Source organism: Moschus berezovskii, chromosome 16 (genome assembly GCF_049115385.1).
Source record: "Moschus berezovskii isolate FMDL1 chromosome 16, NW_MosBer_1.0, whole genome shotgun sequence".
Taxonomy (NCBI): domain Eukaryota; kingdom Metazoa; phylum Chordata; class Mammalia; order Artiodactyla; family Moschidae; genus Moschus; species Moschus berezovskii.
In genome coordinates this window covers 26,660,657-26,679,897 of record NC_142475.1, presented here as the reverse complement: position 1 = coordinate 26,679,897, position 19,241 = coordinate 26,660,657, and the positions used below count along the sequence as shown (strand labels likewise).

The following is a 19,241-nucleotide window of genomic DNA, read 5'->3' as shown; positions in this document are numbered from 1 at the left end:
CACCCAGGATTGATCTCCTTTAGAATGGACTGCTTGGATCTCCTTGTATTTCTTCATTTCCTGCCACAAGTGTGGTGTCATCTGAATATCTGAGGTTATTGACATTTCTCCTTGACTCCAGCTTGTGCTTCATCCAGTCCAGCATTTCTCATGATGTACTCTGCATATAAGTTAAAAAAGCAGGGTGACCATATACAGCCTTGACATACTCCTTTTCCAATTTGGAACCAGTCTGTTGTTCCATATCCAGTTCTAACTGTTGCTTCTTGACATGCATACAGATTTCTCAAGAGGCAGGTCAGGTGGTTTGGTATTCACATCTCTTCCAGAATTTTCCACAGTTTGTTGTGATCGACACAGTCAAAGGTTTTGGCATAGTCAATAAAGCAGAAATAGATGTTTTTCTGAAACTCTCTCGCTTTTTCAATGATCCAACAGATGTTGGCAATTTGATCTCTGGTCCCTCTGCCTTTTCTAAATCCAGCTTGAACACCTGAAAGTTCACAGTTCACATATTGTTGAATTCTGGCCTGGAGAATTTTGAGCATTACTTTGTAGCATGTGAGATGAGGACAATTGTGCAGTAGTTTGAGCATTCTTTGGCATTGCCTTTCTTTGGGATTGGAATGAAAACTGGCCTTTTCCAGTCCTGTGGCCACTGGAGTTTTCCAAATTTGCTGGCATATTGAATGCAGCACTTTCACAGCATCATCTTTTAGGATTTGAAATAGCTCAATTGGGATTCCATCACCTTCAGTAGCTTTGTTCGTAGTGATGCTTCCTAAGGCCCACTTAACTTCACATTCCAGGATGTCTGACTCTAGATGAGTGACCACACCACCGTGGTTATCTGGGTCATGAAGATCTCTTCTGTGTAGTTCTTGGGTGTATTCTTGCCACCTCTTCTTAATATCTTCTGCTTCTGTTAGGTCCATGCCATTTCTGTCCTTTACTGGGCCCACCTTTGCATGAAATATTCCCTTGGTATCTCTAATTTTCTTGAAGAGATCTCTAATCTTTCCCATTCTATTGTTTTCCTCTATTTCTTAGCACTAATCACTGAGGAAGGTTTTCTTATCTCCCCTTGATATTCTTTGGAACTCTGCATTCAAATGGGTATCTCTTTCCTTTTCTCCTTTATCTTTTACTTCTCTTCTTTTCACAGCTACTTGTAAGGTCTCCTGAGACAACCATTTTGCCTTTTTGCATTTCTTTTCCTTGGGGATGGTCTTGATCACTGCCTCCTGTACAATGTCACGAACCTCTGTCCATAGTTCTGCAGGCACTCTATCATATCTAATCCCTTGAATCTATTTGTCATTTCCACTGTATAATTGAGGGATTTGATTTAGGTCATACCTGAATGATCTAGTGGTTTTCCCTACTTTCTTCAATTTAAGTCTGAATTTGCCAATAAAGAGTTCATATTCTGAGCACAGTCAGCTCCAGGTTTTGTTTTTACTGATTGTAAAGAGCTTCTTCATCTTTGGCACAAAGAATATAATCAATATGATTTAGGTAGTGACTATCTGGTGATGTCCATGTGTAGAGTCTTCTCTTGTGTTGTTGGAAGAGGGTGTCTGTCAAGACCAGTGCGTTCTCTTGGCAAAACTCTGTTAGCCTTTGACCTTCTTCATTCCGTGCTCCAAGACCAAATTTGCCTGTTACTCCAGGTATTTCTTGACTTCCTACTTTCACATTCCAGTCTCATATAATGAAAAGGACATCTTTTTGGGGTGTTAGTTCCAGAAGGTCTTGTAGGTCTTCACAGAACTGTTCAACTTCAGCTTCTTCAGCATTACTGGCTGGGGCACAGACTTGGATTACCATAATATTGAATGGTTTGCCTTGGAAACAAACATCGATCCTTCTGTCATTTTTGAGACTATATCCAAGTACTGCATTTCGGACTCTTTTATTGACTATGAGGGCTACTCCATTTCTTCTAAGGGATTCTTGCCCACAGTTGTAGATATAATGGTCATCTGAGTTAAATTCACCCATTCCATCCATTTTAGTTTGCTGATTCCTAAAATGTCAGTGTTTACTCTTGCCATCTCCTGTTTGACCACTTCCAATTTGCCTTGATTCATGGACCTAACATTCCAGGTTCCTATGCAATATTGCTTTGTACAGCATCAGACTTTATTTCCATCACCAGTCACATCCACAACTGGGTGTTGTTTTTGCTTTGGCTCCATCTCTTCATTCCTTCTCTAGTTTTTTCTCCACTGATCTCCAGTAGCATATTGGGTACCTACCGACCTGGGAGTTCATCTTTAAGTGTCCTATCTTTTCGCCTTTTCATACTGTTCATGGGGTCCACAAGGCAAGAATACTGAAGTGGTTTGCCAATCCCTTCTCCAGTGGACCATGTTTTGTCAGAACACTCCACCATGACCCATCCATCTTGGGTGGCCCTATACGGCACGGCTCATATGAGCCATAGAGACTTAGAAACTCTTAAAGCAACTGGACATTGCTGTCACATTTTTATTGTAATTTACATGATACTGAGCCATGTTATGATGTTATGAATATTGATCTAAAAGATTGTCTGTGTGTGTGTCTGACTTTTGCAACACCATGGACTGTAGCCGGCCAGGCTCCTCTGTCCATGCAATTCTCCAGGCAAGAACACTGGAGTGAGTTGCCATTTACTACTCCAGGGGATCTTCACGAACTGCCCCAGGCCTCAAACCTGCCTATCCTGTGTCTCCTGCACTGGTAGGCAGATTCTTTATCACTGCACCACCTGGGAAGCAGCTAAAAACTGGGGCACATCTAACTAGAGGAGGAGTGGGAGGATGCGTGTGTTGGAGGTGGGAAGGGGTAGCAGATTTATTTCAGACACAGCCATCATCTTTCACTCCCCATATCGTCACCTACAATTTCTCTTTACAGCTCTTCTGAGTGGGAGACGTGAATACAGACTGGCCTTAGAACCCGCTTTGACCACTAGAATGTAGTACAAGTCACATGACATTTTTGAGCCTAGTCTTAAAGGCTCCCTGCACACTTCTGCTCTCCTGAAGGATCCCTGCCTCTAGTATCTGATAAGTTGGGCTACTTTGTGGAGGGCAGAGACACTACACAGAACAAAGTCTAATTAGCTGGATTGTTCCAGCTGAAGCCCTCCGAAGTAACCAGTCAAGAGTGGCAAAGCCTCCTGCCTAACCCACAGCTGACCATAGACACAGGAGTAAGTGCAGCAGAGATCAGTCTAGCTCTGTCCAGAAGAACCACACAGCTGACCCAGGAATACATAAGCAATATGAACAGATGCTGCTTGAAGCTACTAAGCTTGGGACTTGTGTTATGCAGTGCTAGTGAACAGATGTAGGAAAACAGGTGTTAAAATCTCATCTTCCATTGTAAGACTAAAGTAGATAATAAACTTTAAAGACTCAGAAATAGCAATAAACATATTTCTTAATAAGAAGCCTATTATTTAGAAATATCACAATAGAGAATATGAAATACTTCTACATACATTAAAAGTAATAGTCTTCGGACTTCCCTGGTGGTCCAATGGTTAAGAATCTGTTTGCCAATGCAGGGGACACAGGTTCGATCCCTGGTCTCCTCCCTGTGGAGGCTTTGAGGCAACTAAGCCCCTGTGCCATAATCACTGAAGCTGTGCACCGCAGTGAAGAGTAGACTCCATTTGTCTCAACTAGAGAAAGCCAGTGCAGCAACAAAAACCCAGTAAAACCAAAGTAAGTATTTTTTCAACTTTTATAAACCATAAAAAAAAATTCTTCTTGTTTAGAAATACCACAATAAAAAACTAAAGTTATTGAAAGTGGGGAAATGTGAAGAATGAACATGAGGTGGAATGAGTAGTCAAGGAGGTCCTATTTGTTTTTAATTAACCTTGTAAAACCAGTTCAGTTTTTCATTATATAAAACCATAACCTTGTTAAATAAAAAAATTTTAATTTTCTGTGTTACATTTTCAGGCCACACACCACTACAGTTTGAAGTTATTAAAAGACAAAAATAATTTAAGAAGATTCAATTGCATGGCATTAAATCTCTTATTTTTGTCTTAATCAGAGGAAAAGCACAGAGCATCAGTCTGCAAATATAACCTGTGCTCCTGCTAAGTGCTGAATGTTCTGCTTGTTCTAGGGATGAAACAGTGAATAAAACCCTCTAATTCAGAAAAACACATTAAAATATAATCACTGTACAGTGGATTAGGTGCTAAAATAGTAATAAATGGGATCTATGTGAAGAAAGCTGATCGCCGAAGAATTGATGCTTTTGAACTGTGGTGCTGGAGAAGACTCTTGAGAGTCCCTCGGACTGCAAGGAGATCCAACCAGTCCATTCTAAAGGAGATCAATCCTGGGTATTCATTGGAAGGACTGATGCTAAAGCTGAAACTGCAATACTTTGGCCACCTCATGCGATGAGATGACTCACTGGAAAAGAGTCTGATGCTGGGAGGGATTGGGGGTGGGAGGAGACAGGGACGACAGAGAATGAGATGGCTGGATAGCATCACCGACTCGATGGACATGAGTTTGAGTGAACTCCGGGAGTTGGTGATGGACAGGGAGGCCTGGCGTGCTGTGATTCACGGGGTCGCAAAGAGTCAGACACGACTGAGCGACTGAACTGAACTGAACTGATCGATAAAACACTATATAGTAATAATTATGTGCTGGCTCTTTCTGATCACCTTATCATTTAATCCTCCATTTTACATGATGCGATGAGATAATCTCCATTTTACAGAAAACAAAGAAACTGAGGCAGAGTTTCACTATGACCAAGTCAGAGTAGATAACTAAGCCTGTATATGAACCCTCACCACTCTACAGTTGAGGAACCCAAGGGAACTTAGCTCTGCATGGGGGAATTTTCAGAAAAATGGACATGAGTTTGAGCAAGCTCCCGAGAAAACAGCAGGACTCGCTAAGCAGAAGTGAGTAAGGTGTATGGATCCTTGGTCAGGGAGAATGTTAGGAGACACCGCTGGAAACAATTGGTTCCAGACTATGAAATAATAGAGGAAACCTACAGATAATGGGTAAAGGAGAGATACTGAGTGGGGGAAAAACATAATATGCACGGCATCTGAATGGTGCTATCATAAAGGATGGAGAGGCCAACGGGCCACAGTGATAGTGGGTGACAAATGACAAGACCAGATTTAAAACCAAGGGTATGAAAGGAAAGAAGCTAAGGGGACGATGAACTTCATAGCTAAGTTGGAGGGTAAGATCATCATGGTTTGGCTTCTGAATAGCTCTGGAGCTGAAGATGAAGGCAAGGAAGACACTAAGGATGTAACAGGCTTCTAGCTTGAGACGTGTGATAAATATCAGAAATTTTCTAGTAGTCATGTATGGATGTAAGAGTTGGACCACAAAGAAACCTGAGTGCCAAAGAATTGATGCTTTTGAACTGTGGTGTTGGAGAAGACTCTTGAGAATCCCTTGGACTGCAAGGAGATTCAACCAGTCCATCCTAAAGGAAACCATTCCTGAATATTCTTTGGAAAGACTGATGCTGAAGCTGAAGCTCCAATACTTTGGCCACCTGATGTGAAGAACTGACTCATTGGAAAAGACCCTGATATTAGGAAAGACTGAAGGCAGGAGGAGAAGGGGACAACAGAGGATAAGATGGTTGGATGACATCACTGATTCGATGGACATGAGTTTGAGCAAGCTCCAGGAGTTGGTGAGGACAGGGAAGCCTGGCCTGCTGCAGTCCATGAGGCTGCAAAGAGCTGGACACAACTGAGCGACTGACCTGAAGTTTAAGGAAGAATACTAGATGTCCAATTTGAAATTAGTTGAATTGAGGTTGCTTTGGGGTCATTTAGGTGTTTCATTCTGGCAAACAAAAGATGGCTCCCAATTTAGGAAGAGAAAAGTGAGCCAGAGATATTTGGGGATCATATGTTTGAGAATCATAGGCACTTCTTGAGGGCAGAAGTCATTACTAATTTCCTCAGCATTTTGTCTTTCATTGGAATGTTATAGCACTCAGTAATCGACAACTTAAAACATAAACACAGTTTTTAAATTACATGAGATGGTCTGTAGAAGAAAATATATTATTACGAACACCTATATTTAGGGGAACTAAGTTTTGAATGATTCTAGTCTACATGCAGTCACATTTCCGCTCACTGCATCAGAAAATACAAAGAAAGAGAACATACTTATGTTTCTACTTAAAATGAAGATGAGTGACTTCCCTGGTGGTCCAGTGGCTAAGACTCCATGCTCCCAACTCAGGGGACTTGGGTTTGAACCCTGATCAGGAAACTAGATCCCACATGCTACAACTAAGAGTTCTCATACCACAGTTAAAGATTCTGCATGCCGCAACTAAAAAAAAAAAATCCTGCATGCTGCAACTAAGACCGACTGTAGTCAAATAAATAAAATATTTTAAAAAATAAAATAAAATGAAGCTGAGTCTGATGAAAACAGAAAAAGGGAAATCAAAGTAAGAGAAGAAATGGAGAAAGTGAAAAAACAGTATGAACAATAAAACAATTTGAAAGTAAAAAAGCTGAATTCATTAATAAAATTAATTTGAAAAGCAAAACAGGAAATGGTAAGATTTCATTACTATAGAAGATAATTTAAACTGGGTGAAATTATCCTTAGGTACATGCTAGTAAATTTTTTAATGTGGAAATAGATAACAATTTGTAAATTAAAAAATAAAAATCCAGTTCTGAAAGAAACCAAGTACAAGATCAATTATATGTAAGTCAGAGAGAAAATGCCACCTACACTGAAGATGCAGGCCCGGCTGCTGATGTGACCTTTGCAGGTATTATTTTCTGTAACAGGAACCCCATCCACACTGACTCTAACAGTGTAGGAATCTTCTGGCATTGCTCTGGAAGGCAAATGGAAAACACATATGGAATGCAAAACTCTGTTATTTAATGTATAGCAATCATGAAAAATACCACCCCAGACTACATGTCATTTTGGTAAAAAAAAAAAAAAAAGAAGTGTCTGAAATTCTAACTGTTGTATATGTGTGCATGCGTGCTAAGTCGCTGCTGTACAACTGTGCTGTTGTAGAATTAAATTCAAAATTAATTGTGCTTCTGTGCAATTCAATTCAATTCTATATTATGGAAAGATGCTCTCCATCCTGAACTCTCTACTGCAAATTCTCACATCATGGATCTCAGGCCATGCACTGGTTATTGAGAAGAAAAACAATAATAACAATCATTTAAAATTATATCATGTTGGCACAATTATTTTATGCTTTGCTTTTTAAAAAGTTTTAATCATGTTTCTCCCTAAGTAAGCTGCAAAACGTCAACAAGGCTAATATGGATAGAATCCTCTGGAATACAGGCTACCTGTCTCAGTATTCAAAGTGTTAATCATTTAACACTCAGTATTAATCATTTTAAATGATTAATTTTTCTCCTAAGTTGCTAATAACAAACATCAATTTGAGTTGATAGTAAAGAACTTGAAATGTCAATCTACAAAATGATCATCTTTAATCTTAATGAGCATGTCAAGATTCTGAACAAAATTAATCAAACCAGACAGGAAGGTATAATTTTGATATTTTGAGGAGCATCATTGCAATTTAATACTGGCCATTTATCTTCTAAAAGAGATCAATAAAGATTAGATAATAGCTCTAATAACCTGGGAAAGAATATAGAAGACATTTTGATCATGCCAGTATGTGGAAAGAGTACTACAAGTGAATATAATAAAGATATAAAATAGTCTAAACATCATGAAGTCAAAAATAATAACTGATAATCAGGAAAAGTATTATTGTAATTGCCAGTGATAAAACTATTATAAAAATAATATGCATAACTGTGGTTCTGATATGATGAAAATGATGTTATTAAAGATACTTTACAACATACCTAGTATAACATGTAATATGGGTTGAATGACTTGAATCTTTTTCTACATCACAAGCAATTGATCGGAAAGAAGAAATTAATTGCACTCTGTTTCCCAATTCAGCACTGTCAACTCCATAGTCAAACTGATTTGCCTGAGCAAAACCTGGAAGAGTAAAAACACTCAATTATTACTAATGGAACTCTGTTTCCAAAGATCTAACAATTATCATTTTGTATTGAATCACCAAATGAATAAGGAAGAGTATTGATGTACGCAGTTAATCTATTTCACATTTACCCCTGTGACTGCAATCCTCTTTGAAAACATAAAAATTTGCCTATAATTAATTCATAAAAGCAATGCTTGCAAATCTATTATCTGTCAGGTGTTGTTAAAGGCACTGGAATCAAATGGCTTATATCCCACTAATGGGAGAGACAGGTGAAGAAATAGACAATATACAAATATATACCACCAGATATTGTATCTGGTGGGGATAACTACTATGAAAACAGCAGGCAAGGGGGCACAGAAAGAGCAGACAGAGTGAACAGGATTTTATAAGGCATGGGGTCTTTACCTTGAGTACCTATAAAGCAAAATCTGAGGTAAGGACTTGCAAGTAGAGAGTTTGAGAGTTCATCGCTTAGGGACAAGAGAGAAGAAAACCTGGACTCCACTGAAGGCAGCTGGGGCTCAATCTTGCTGGGAAAGACTTCTAAGGAAAACACAGACTGCCTCTCAGAAGCAAAGAATCAATGAGAAGAAGTATATGTTCATCAAATTCTCTCCCATCTGCTGAGGGTTCCCCGTGGGGGAAATGACTTTTCCTGCACTTTCAGGCTGCACATAGGTATATGCCATCTAGTTTCCAATGCCACTGCATCCAAGAAGCCCTGGGACAAAGACACACTGTGGGACCTGGAGGCGAGAGCTGGAAGCATCGATTGAGTCAGGGTACAAAGGGAACATTTTGCCACAGCTGTGGCTTAGAATAAGAGATGGGAACCAGGATGTGTGGCTGAGTAAAAAAGGCATCTGATAGAGTTGACTCCTTGTGCCATACAGATATGCTCATGAAAGCTAAGTCACTTCAGTCGTGTCTGACTCTCAGTAACCCTATGGACTGTAGCCTGCCAGGCTCCTCTGTCCATGGGATTCTCCAGGCAAGAATACCGGAATGCCCTGCTATGCCCTTCTCCAGTGGACCTTCCTGACCCAGGGATCGAACCCGTGTCTCTTACATCTCCTGCATGGGCAGGTGGATTGTTTACCACTAGTGCTACCTGGGAAGCCCACAGATATGCTCAGACCCTACATTTGAAGTAGAATGCATTATCAAGTCTACCAGACAGTGGTCAGCTAAGAGCTCTGCTAAAGATGTAATAGAGGGACTTTCCTGGTGATCCAGTGGTTAAGAATTCACCATCCAGTGCAGGGTACATGGGTTCAATCACTGGTCAGGAAACTAAGATCACATCTGCCTTCGGGTAACTAAGAGCTAATGCAGCCAAATAAATAAGTAAAATATTTTCTAAAAGATTTAACACAACAGGGTTAATGGGACAAGCAACAGGTATCACCAATTGGCTCTGAGGCTACAATTAATACTTGTTTGACCTCTCTCAGCCATTGTACTTTCCCTACCCATAAGCCAGAACTTCAGCTAATGGAGTGATGCTAACCTTTATCCTGAGGATCTGAGCCCTTTGTTTTCTTCCCCATGTGTGGTTGTGGCTGCCACCTATGTCTATTGACAGTTAGCACTGCACATGGAAGCCAAGAGACATCCCAAGAATACCACAAATTCCAGACACACTCCTCCTTCTCTGTATTAAGGAAAAGCAACCCTGCCTCTTCAGGATCATCAGAACTGACTATCTCTAGCAGTCCACCGCTTACATTTGCTGAATTCAAACTGACAGGATAGTAGCGGTAGTTTCAGTTCAGTGGAACCCAGACCGGGATCCCTGCCAGAAGTATCCTCTATCTGGAAACTCAGACCCAGAACCCAGGAGAACCTAAAATTGCAAGAACAGAAAGCACAGATTCAACCTTTTGATTACTGGAAGTGGTAAGGACAGGGAGTAACCCTTCATGCCCAGCTCCATGTATCCATCTGTTGGGAAACAACAGTACGGATTGGCCACTGGCTCAGTGCCCACAGCTCTGATGATGGACAGCGTCCCACCTCACAGGATGTTGTTCCCAAGCTGGTCTCTTAGTCTTGCCAGCTGTAGGCTGTTCCATCATTCTGTTAGGCCACATGTTTCAGGATGATGCAAGGTTCATGGTCATGTGCCCAATATCACAACTTTTTCACTATAAAATATGTTCCTTGTTCTGAGGCCCTATTTTGTGAAATCTTATGGCTCTTTATGGAATTTCATGGTATTTTGTGGAATTATACTCTCAGAAGATGAGGCCAGCAAAGGCACTGTGGAAAGAGAAGGCAAAAGCCTTCTGTGGAGCGGGTGTCAGTACCAGCAGCAATGAATCTCTGCTTGTCCACGAGGGAAGGAAAGTGATGCAGCTGACATGACTGAATGGCTGGGTGGACTTCTTGAGGATGGTTCCTACTGAGACCATCCTACGTGCTGGTCTCTGCTACTGACAGGGAAGGTACTCAGCAGCAGCAGTAGGTAGCTTAGTGCTGGGGAAAAGAGGTCCCTAGTCCTGACCCATGCATAGCCTTCCCCCATGGCCCTCTGTTCATAGGTCATTGGACAAGCACTCAAGTAGCCAAGAGAGAAGCTTCTGAACGAGTCATCCAGTCAACCCAGTTGTTCTTCTATCTCTGTCTTGTGGAAATTAACTTGAGACCTATAGTTTTGCAGCCTTCCCTGGTGGCTCAGATGGTGAAGAATCTGCCTACAGTGTGGGAGACCTGGGTTCAATCCCTGGGTCACTGTGTCAGAGGTTCATCAAATGCCAGAGCCATAAACTATAGCTGTGGGAATACTCCATGCTAGGGGACAGTGCTGTTTACAGGAAAGGACATCTGGACCCTGACATCCTGGGTTGGAATCCCAGCTTCAGCAATTCCTTGTTGTATGAACTTGAGCGTTAGCTTTAGACATAAACTCTCTTAGTCATTTTTCATCAGAAAAATGACCATAATAATTTACTTAGCAGGAATTATCAGGAAGACTAAATGAGGCCTTATTATAGTACTTAACATGGTGCCTGGCTCCTAGGTTAAGAGCTCAACTGATAAATACTGAGTTGATATATACTGTATTTTAAGTCAGGCTTCCCAGGTGGCTTTAGTGGTAAAGAACCCGCCTGTCGACGCAGGAAGCATAAGAGATACGGGTTTGACCCCTGGGTTGGGAAGATCCCCTAGAGCAGGAAATGGCAACCCACTCCAGTATTCTTGCCTGGAAAATTCCATGGACAGAGGAGCCTGGCAAGCTATGGTCCATAGGGTCTCAAAGAGTCAAATAAAACTAAAGCAACTTAGCATGCATGCATGCATATTTTAAGTCACAAAATATTGATAGTTACTATTAGTGAGTATTAATATCCTTTAAAAAAATAACAGAATAAATAAGTGAGAGGCCAGGAACTGAAACATGGCTGTGATGCCAAACTGGCACCCTTGTGATAGTCAGAGAAAAATATTATTTAAAAATGCACATTACAAAGTTATTCCCAGTTATCCAATGTAACTTCCTTTAGAACCTATGTTCTTAGCTCCTCTTCTTTATAGGTAGAAAAAGTAAGCAGAAACTAAACAAAGGGTGGGATTTTAATAAACATCTCTTCTTCTAAGCTTAAAACCTAACCAAATAGGACTCATCCAATATAGGCTAAAATACAAACATATCAGTTTGACATGTGAAAGATACTTGCATTGAGTTTGCAATCTAGGAGGGCAGTTACTGCTCAAATGGAATTTTGAGAGGATACATGAAAACACAGAAAAGCAAACTACTTGCAAAGCCACTTTTTCCTTTTGCCAATTTTTGCTTATCTCTGTATTTCACATTGAATTTGGAACACACAGATGGGCTGCTGGCCACTAACTAAAGAACAGAGTTTTACTTGTGGTGTGGCTCAGGATGAGATATGTGTATTTATTTTCCTGTTAGGCACAGGTCACACCAATGATATGGTAATGCGGATAATGTTTTTCAGCATTTCTATGAAAAATACAAGTCTAAAAAGATGATATTGTTTTTAGCTTAGGAATTGTTTCAATGTGTTTTATATATTATAACTTATTAGCTACTTCCAAAGAGTTAAAAGAAAATAGAAAAGAATCAGCTTTAAAAAAGAATTCTAATTTAAAAGTATAATTCTAAGTAAGTCACTGGGTACAAAGAAGATACCTCTGGAAGTACTCCAAGCACAAAGATTACATGAAGGGTTGGGTGTACCCTGGAAATAGAAAAGGTGGAGGCTTCAGATGGAAATTCCTGACATGTTGATGTATTTTTTTTCCTTTTTTCAGAAGAACTGGAGACAAGACTAGCCAGGCACGCAGTCCTGGGTCTCCTGATAGCAGCCTGTGCTACTATCATGAAAAATGTGTGTGCTGTCACAGCCAGCAGTTGTCACGTACAATGCAGGCTGTTTATATTCCTCTGGTTTAAAAAATAAAAAAATCAGGGCTGAGAAAGTACAAATCCACTTAAAATCTGTAACATTCAAAAACAATGGGAAAAATGATGCAGTGTGATGGAGGAGAACTTCTAAAGAAGGAAACCATTCTTATAACATAAATGCAAAATAATAATAAAAATAAAATGGCTCTAATTTATGAATCAGATATTATATCTATTTCATCGATGAGGAAGCCGAGGCTTAGAGAAGAAACTTGCCCCAGTCCCCTAGTGGGAAGTGGCAAAGTTGGAGCTGAAAGCCAGTTGAACCTGACTAAAGTCTATGTGCTTTCCATAATGTTATAAAACTTATATAATTCACCACTTCAGTTAAACAAAAATATACCTGCTAGACATTATAATAGGGGAATATGTAGAAAACAACAAAAGTAAAATGTTATACCTTCCAATTGATTTTTTTTAAACAAAGAGAAATATCAAGGAAGACAATTGAGAAATACAAGGAATGAACATCAAGAAATGAACACAATAAGGTTAGAAACACTCCAGAACTTACCAAAATGATAACACTCCTCATTAAATCAGTCATCTTAGAAGGAGATACAATGATTTCTACAATCTTGCCACTGCTCAAAATACTTGGGCAGCATAATTATAAAACTATATAACTTTGACTCCTGAAGATAGACTTTACAAGAAAGTAAAGCACTAGCAAATTTTTACCTGTAAAGTTCATTATGTTTGGAAATAGACAAAAGCCATTTGGATACCAAAAAAATACTAATGATAGATCTTTCTGGAAGGTGGAATTTCAGAGAACTCAAGTTAAATATTTTTATATTTTACTTTTTCATCGTGACCACTACAAAAATTTTAAAAGTTATATGGGACCAACATTTAGGTGATCAAGTACTTAAAAAGTCATTACCAACATTTAGGTGATAGAGTATTTAAAATCCCATTAGAAGGTGTTCTTCTGTGATTAATAAATTATCTCTGTATTCAATTCTAAACATGGAGTCTGGGTCAGACACAACACTGACAGGCTAAAGTAGTTCCTCCAAATAAATTTTGTTCAAGTACTACATTCATGTAGACTTGGAGGTCTGGTGTGTTTTGTAAATTCATTATCATTACCTTAGACACATTCTGTATATATCATTGGCCCCCAAACAGTATTTAGCTCATCTTTGAGAAAGACATAAGCTATCACAATTTTAGTCACCTACTGTGTGTGGTTTAAGCAAGTAGAGGGAACATATCAGAGTAGGCAGATGTATCTACAATTCAAATAGGATTTAACTATTTTATAATTCTCTGCCAGAAGCATCCAGAAATTACAGACTGATGGGAAAACTAGAGAAAATACAAATTCATCATGACATTTTGTGCTTCATAAGTAAGAGGACTACTCCTGAGACTCAGAAAGTTTACCAAAGAGAAAAGGTTGTAGCTGGATTAATAAGGATGTTCCTCCAAAATGCCTTAAGAATGGAATGGTTTGTTTTGTTTTTCCCCATTTCTAACTTAGGATGATCTAAGTCTATGTACCTAAACTCAAGCCATGGTTCCTGGATGAGAAAAAGTATGTGTACGAAGCTGCTTCAGGGGCATCCGACTCTTTGTGACCCTGTGGACCACAGCCCAGCAGGCTCCTCTGTCCATGGGATTCTCCAGGCAAGAATATTGGAGTGGGTGGCCATGCCTCCTCCAGGGGGATCTTCCCAACCCAGGGGGATTAAAACCCCATCTCTTACATCTCCTTCATTGGCAGGCAGGTTCTTTACCACCTGGGAAGCCCACAGAAAAGGTGTAGGTATTTATTTATAATTGGAGGTAATTGCTTTATGATGTGTTGGTTTTTGCTGTGCAACACCACAAATCAGTCATAATTATATATATATACACACACACACATATCCCTCCCTCTTGAGTCTCCCACCCACCCCTCTAGGCAGTCACAGAGCACCAGACTGGGCTCCCTGTGTTAATATAGCAGCTTCCCACTTTTGAGGCAGAAGGAAATAGCTGAGCAGTTTTATTGTTTTGTTTTGTTTGGGGTGCTTCTCTCATGGCATTTAAATCTCTGTTAAAAATCCAGCATGATCTAAGCAAATATTAATGACAATAAATATTATAAGGGAGCTATGGATAAAGACATTTTAAAAAGTCTTTAACAAACACATTGTCTCCAGGTATCTAACTCTTAAAAAAAAATCACACTTTAATCCAAAATATACTGTTCAAACCATTTCAAGTACACCATTGAGAGATTAAAATTCTATAGAAATTTTACTTAGAAATATTGAAAGACACTTCAATATATAAGACAGAATTGTTAAATATCTTGCTTTGTTAATTCTGACTCCAAAAAATCCCATTGCACTATTTTAAAGACTAAATAAAAGTTTTTATTAATATCCTTTAAAAACCTTTCTTTCCCATCCTTCAAAAATTCATAACCATCTGAATACTACCATCATTTAGACTGTAAAGGCTGAATGGCTAAACAAACCATGTATTTCAACTTAACTCAAGAAACAGTTGCTCATTAAATATATTACTGTTTCCATCCCAAGACTAGGCAAGGAGAAAGTCATACATAACCCATGCTCTGATGAAGTATATGATAAGGATTGTGTGGCAGAAGGCTTTGCTTTCAGTTGTCTTTTTCCCTTCATAACCATTCTACTCCTCCATCATACCCCCTTACTGACATCCTACTCCCTCGAACTCCACAAATGATTTATTTAATATAAAAATAAATGTTATTAGACCCATGAAGAACAAAGTAGGTAACTGCAGAGTTGAGTTAAAGATGTTCCTTTCAATTCAGTCATTACAGTCCAGATCCTGGAGTTAAACAAGTAATTATAATACAAATTCAGATGGTCAGGTTGATAGAGACTCTCTGGGGTTTCATTAGGTGTCAAAGAGGATAGAGTTTTCCTACTCTGGCCAAATAGAGAAGCAACTCTAGTGGATTTAGAAGAAAAAAAAATCAATCTCTAAATGTGAAAGTCTTTAAAATACTTCAACCTTGGTGAAAAATAAAAAGCAACCGTACCTTCTCCTTTGATAGTCAGCCTTGTTGCTCCATTTATGCTGCCATATTTAGGTATTATTTCTGTGATTTTGGGAATTATTTTAGAGCCATCTGAAAGATATGAAAGTACGGTAGAAGTAAAAGCCTCAAGTACTTCATTTCAAGCATCAAATGTTGTGCTACAAATTACAATGGTGTAAGAAAATCATCATGGAGATTACAGGACAGAAAGTAAATACACTTATGTTTTATTTTTGGTTCCATTACTAACCAATGACCAGACAGGGAGTTAAGTCTTTAACTTAGTTAATACTCATTGGCTTCATGTAGAGCACTATCTTACCTGCTACACAGAGGAATAATACCTGATCATGTTCAGCGTTCGCACCTATCATATTAAACATTTATTAGACCCTTAATTGCATATAGTGCTCTGCTAGATGCAGTTTCATAACTACAGATATCAGCCCACACAGCAGCAGACAATGCTGGAGAAACAGCTCTGTGGAGAATAAGGTTATTATCAAAGCCCCTAAGAAATGCACAGCCTGGTAAATTGAAAGAATAGGCCAGGTACAGAAAGGAATGGTGTGTTTTAAGAAGAAACGGTTTTCTGTGACAGAGTTAAGACTTCAGGGAAGATCATTTCTGAAGTTTTCTGATGCTAGTGGGTTCTCAATGTAAAGGTCACTAATTCATTCAGTAAACAGTGTTAGGTTCCTGGGCATTGAAAAATGTGTGACATTCCCAACTTTTCCAAAAGCTCAACTTAGACAGTAGAGTGACAGAAGTGAGCACAGGGGCGACGTGAGTAAGAAGGGGCATTTCATCCACTCTGCTTGGGTCATACTGGCTTTTTGAGAGAAGAGTGTACCTGCTGTGCCTGGGAGAGCAAACATGGATTAGCTAGACTGGACAAACCGGGGGTAAGATGGACTTCTAGGCCAAGACAGGTGCCTCTGCAAACACAGGGACGAGTGAGCAATTTCTTTGGGGAGCTGGAATTGATGCTTCAAAATAACTCAAAAGTTACAGGATGGCTTAAGGGATTTATTTTCTGCTTACACTGTACCGGTAATTATTCGGTCCAATAACAAATTCTCAGAATAGGTGGGGAAATGGAAGTAACATAAAGAAAAGCCACAGAAATTTGAAATGGACAACTGAGAAAAAAAATTATGATTTAATTCATTCCTGCCTGAGAAAAGTTTAGTGTGGACTTCACCTACAGTGGCAAAAGCTCTCTAGCATAAAGAATACTGCCTCCCCCCGCCAAGACCCAATGACTCTGCCCTTGACGTTTGTCTTTGTCAAGAGTTCCAAGGCCACTCCTGCTTCAGGCACATTTGTAACCTGGAGCAGTCCATAGCCAAGAGTAGGAAACTCCAGCGAGCAGGCTGGATCCTATCTCCTAGACGCGCTGCTCCTCGCCTATCTCAGGTTCATCCTCCCCGTTATCTCCACGGCCAACTCCAGTTTCTTATCTTATCAAGTCTCGTCCCAGCCCTCTCCTGGGTATTAGTTGAAGGCATAGGGCGGCTGCCCCTGGAAATGACTGACACCCGCCACAAAGACCCATTCCTGTTCTACTGGGAGACTCTGTCCTTCTTTAATGGGGAAGGGACCCAAAACGAGTGAGAAGAGGGAGGGGTCGGATTGTGTCCTCCACCCCCAGCCAAGTGAAAAAGGTGAAGTTTTAGTTGCTCAGTCGTGTCCGACTCTACGACCCCATGGACTGAAGCCCACCAGGTTCCCCCCGTCTATGGGATTCTCCAGGCAAGAATACTAGAGTGGGTTGCCATGCCCTTTTCCAGGGGATCTTCCCAACCCAGGTCTCCCGCATTGCAGGCGGGGTCTTTACCGTCTGAGGCAACAGGGAAGCCCACCCGCAGCCAAATTGCAGTCTATTTTTCAACTGAGTCACCACGGATGGACGGGGTGATGTTCCATAATTCAAACAGCACCTCTGACGGCAAGAGCAATCTGTCTTCGTATGTCTTTCTGTGACTGCGTGTCTGTCTGTCTCAGGCTAATCCTGCGTCCCAGGATTACTAAATTTAGCCCCCAGGATCGCCACGCGGTTGCGCACCCTCAGCCTTGACCTAGGCAGGAGCCAGGCGGTGCCGCCGCTCCCCGGACCCCGGGAGCGTCTACACCAACCACTTCTGCATGCCTCCCTGGTGCCCCAACCGAGTTACCTGCGCGGGGCTCTGCGATGCTCAGGAGCAGCCCCCAGAGGCCGCAGGTCCCCCAAAGCCACAGGTGTCCCATCGCGGCGCTAAAGGCGCAGGGTCCACGCCCGCTACTCGCCTGTAGCTCGGCCGGCGCCCCGCTCAGCCCGCTGGCGCGCCCGCTCCGTCCAGGCGCGCAGGCGGACTGGCCGCCCCGGGCCCGCCCTGCCCCGCCCCGCCGGCCCGGCCCCGGGGCTCGCGCGCAGACGCACACCCTTCACCCGGCGCCCAGCGCCCTGGTCCCTTGGTCGCCCTCGAACCTCCGCACTCAGACTTGAGTGCTGACGCCGCAAGGCTGTCTCCACAGGTCCAATAACCCCACATTTATTCGCAAGCGAGATCCAGCGGCAAGTGTTCCCTCAACCCCGCCTTTTCTCCCTCCCGCTGTTGACCTCCTCCCGCACCACATCCTTCCTCCCTTCCTTTCAACCTTCCTTCGCTCCTTCGTTCCTTTCTCTCTTTTCTCCCCGCCCCACCATTTCTGGACCTGTACCCTTTCCTCTGCCTGTCTGCCTTGGTTATTAATCACCCCCAGGTGAGCCTGAAAGTCCACCTAAGACGCAAACCCTAAGACAGTTCCCCCTTCACATGCATGTAAGTTCGTGCTCCCCCTTTAATGAATCATCCTGCTGAGGTTAGTTGATCTCTCGGCACGTTCCCACCCCCCAAAGAGGTGCCTTAGAGACTTCACCTCACAATAGTTCCGAAAGGACTGTTACTATGATTATTACCCCCATCCTCACACGCCCTAACTGAGGCGAATTTTAGGTTACTTGCCCAAAGCCATACACACCTAAGTGTCGACCCAGGACTTGAGCCCAGAAACTTCAGAGCTTTTATGCCCTGCACTGGCTCCTATTCGGCAGACTTCAATGCGTAGGACATACTTTCACTGAAAAATATTCATTATTTATTGAAATTTGCATTTAAATTGGCATTCTACATTTTTATTTACTAAATTTGACAACTCTACTTGGAAAGAGAGAACTCTAAAATAACTGAAATAAAATTAGAAATAAATTAAAAAAGAGCAAGATTCCTTGCTCTTCAGGAATCTCAGCGGGGTAAAATGTTGTCTGTTGTTAAATTCAGTTAATTACAGTCACCTTATAATTTTGTGCAAATGGACTGTCAGTTGCTCTGCTGAAAGCAATGCCTGCATAGGTACCCTGATCTTCCTTACTTCTCCTGGAAATCGCTTGTGACACTGTTGACATCCTTCTTGAAATTCCATTCCTCCTAATATGCTTGGGTTTCTTCCTATCTCTCCAGTTGGTTCTATCTAATGTTTTTCTCATCCATCATCTTCTGAAAATTGATATTAATGCGGGGTTTCTTTTTTTACTCTTCCCCTCTTCTATCCAGAAGCAGACCAATGAGCAGAAAATTATCTAATTGAATGCCAACTTGCTAATTAATGATTTACCAAATTTATTAAATTTAAAGATTATAGTGTTAATTCAGTTCAGTTCAGTCGCTCAGTCGTGTCCTACTCTTTGTGACCCCATGGAGTGCAGCACAC

At 41.0% G+C, this 19,241-nt stretch overlaps 1 protein-coding gene across 1 annotated transcript in view; it reads right to left on the bottom strand.

Annotated features, from left to right (window-relative positions):
- The window catches only part of PKHD1L1 (PKHD1 like 1), a 178,908-nt gene extending 161,089 nt beyond the window's left edge, over positions 1-17,819 (bottom strand). The window contains exons 1-4 of the mRNA XM_055432089.2: positions 17,687-17,819; positions 15,510-15,599; positions 7,892-8,036; positions 6,768-6,876 (exon numbers count right to left, since the gene is read on the bottom strand). Coding sequence (XP_055288064.2) covers positions 6,768-6,876; positions 7,892-8,036; positions 15,510-15,599; positions 17,687-17,759 — 417 coding nt within the window. The 5' untranslated portion in view covers positions 17,760-17,819. The remainder of the gene's footprint in view (positions 1-6,767; positions 6,877-7,891; positions 8,037-15,509; positions 15,600-17,686) is intronic.
- Positions 17,820-19,241: the final 1,422 nt, after the last annotated feature.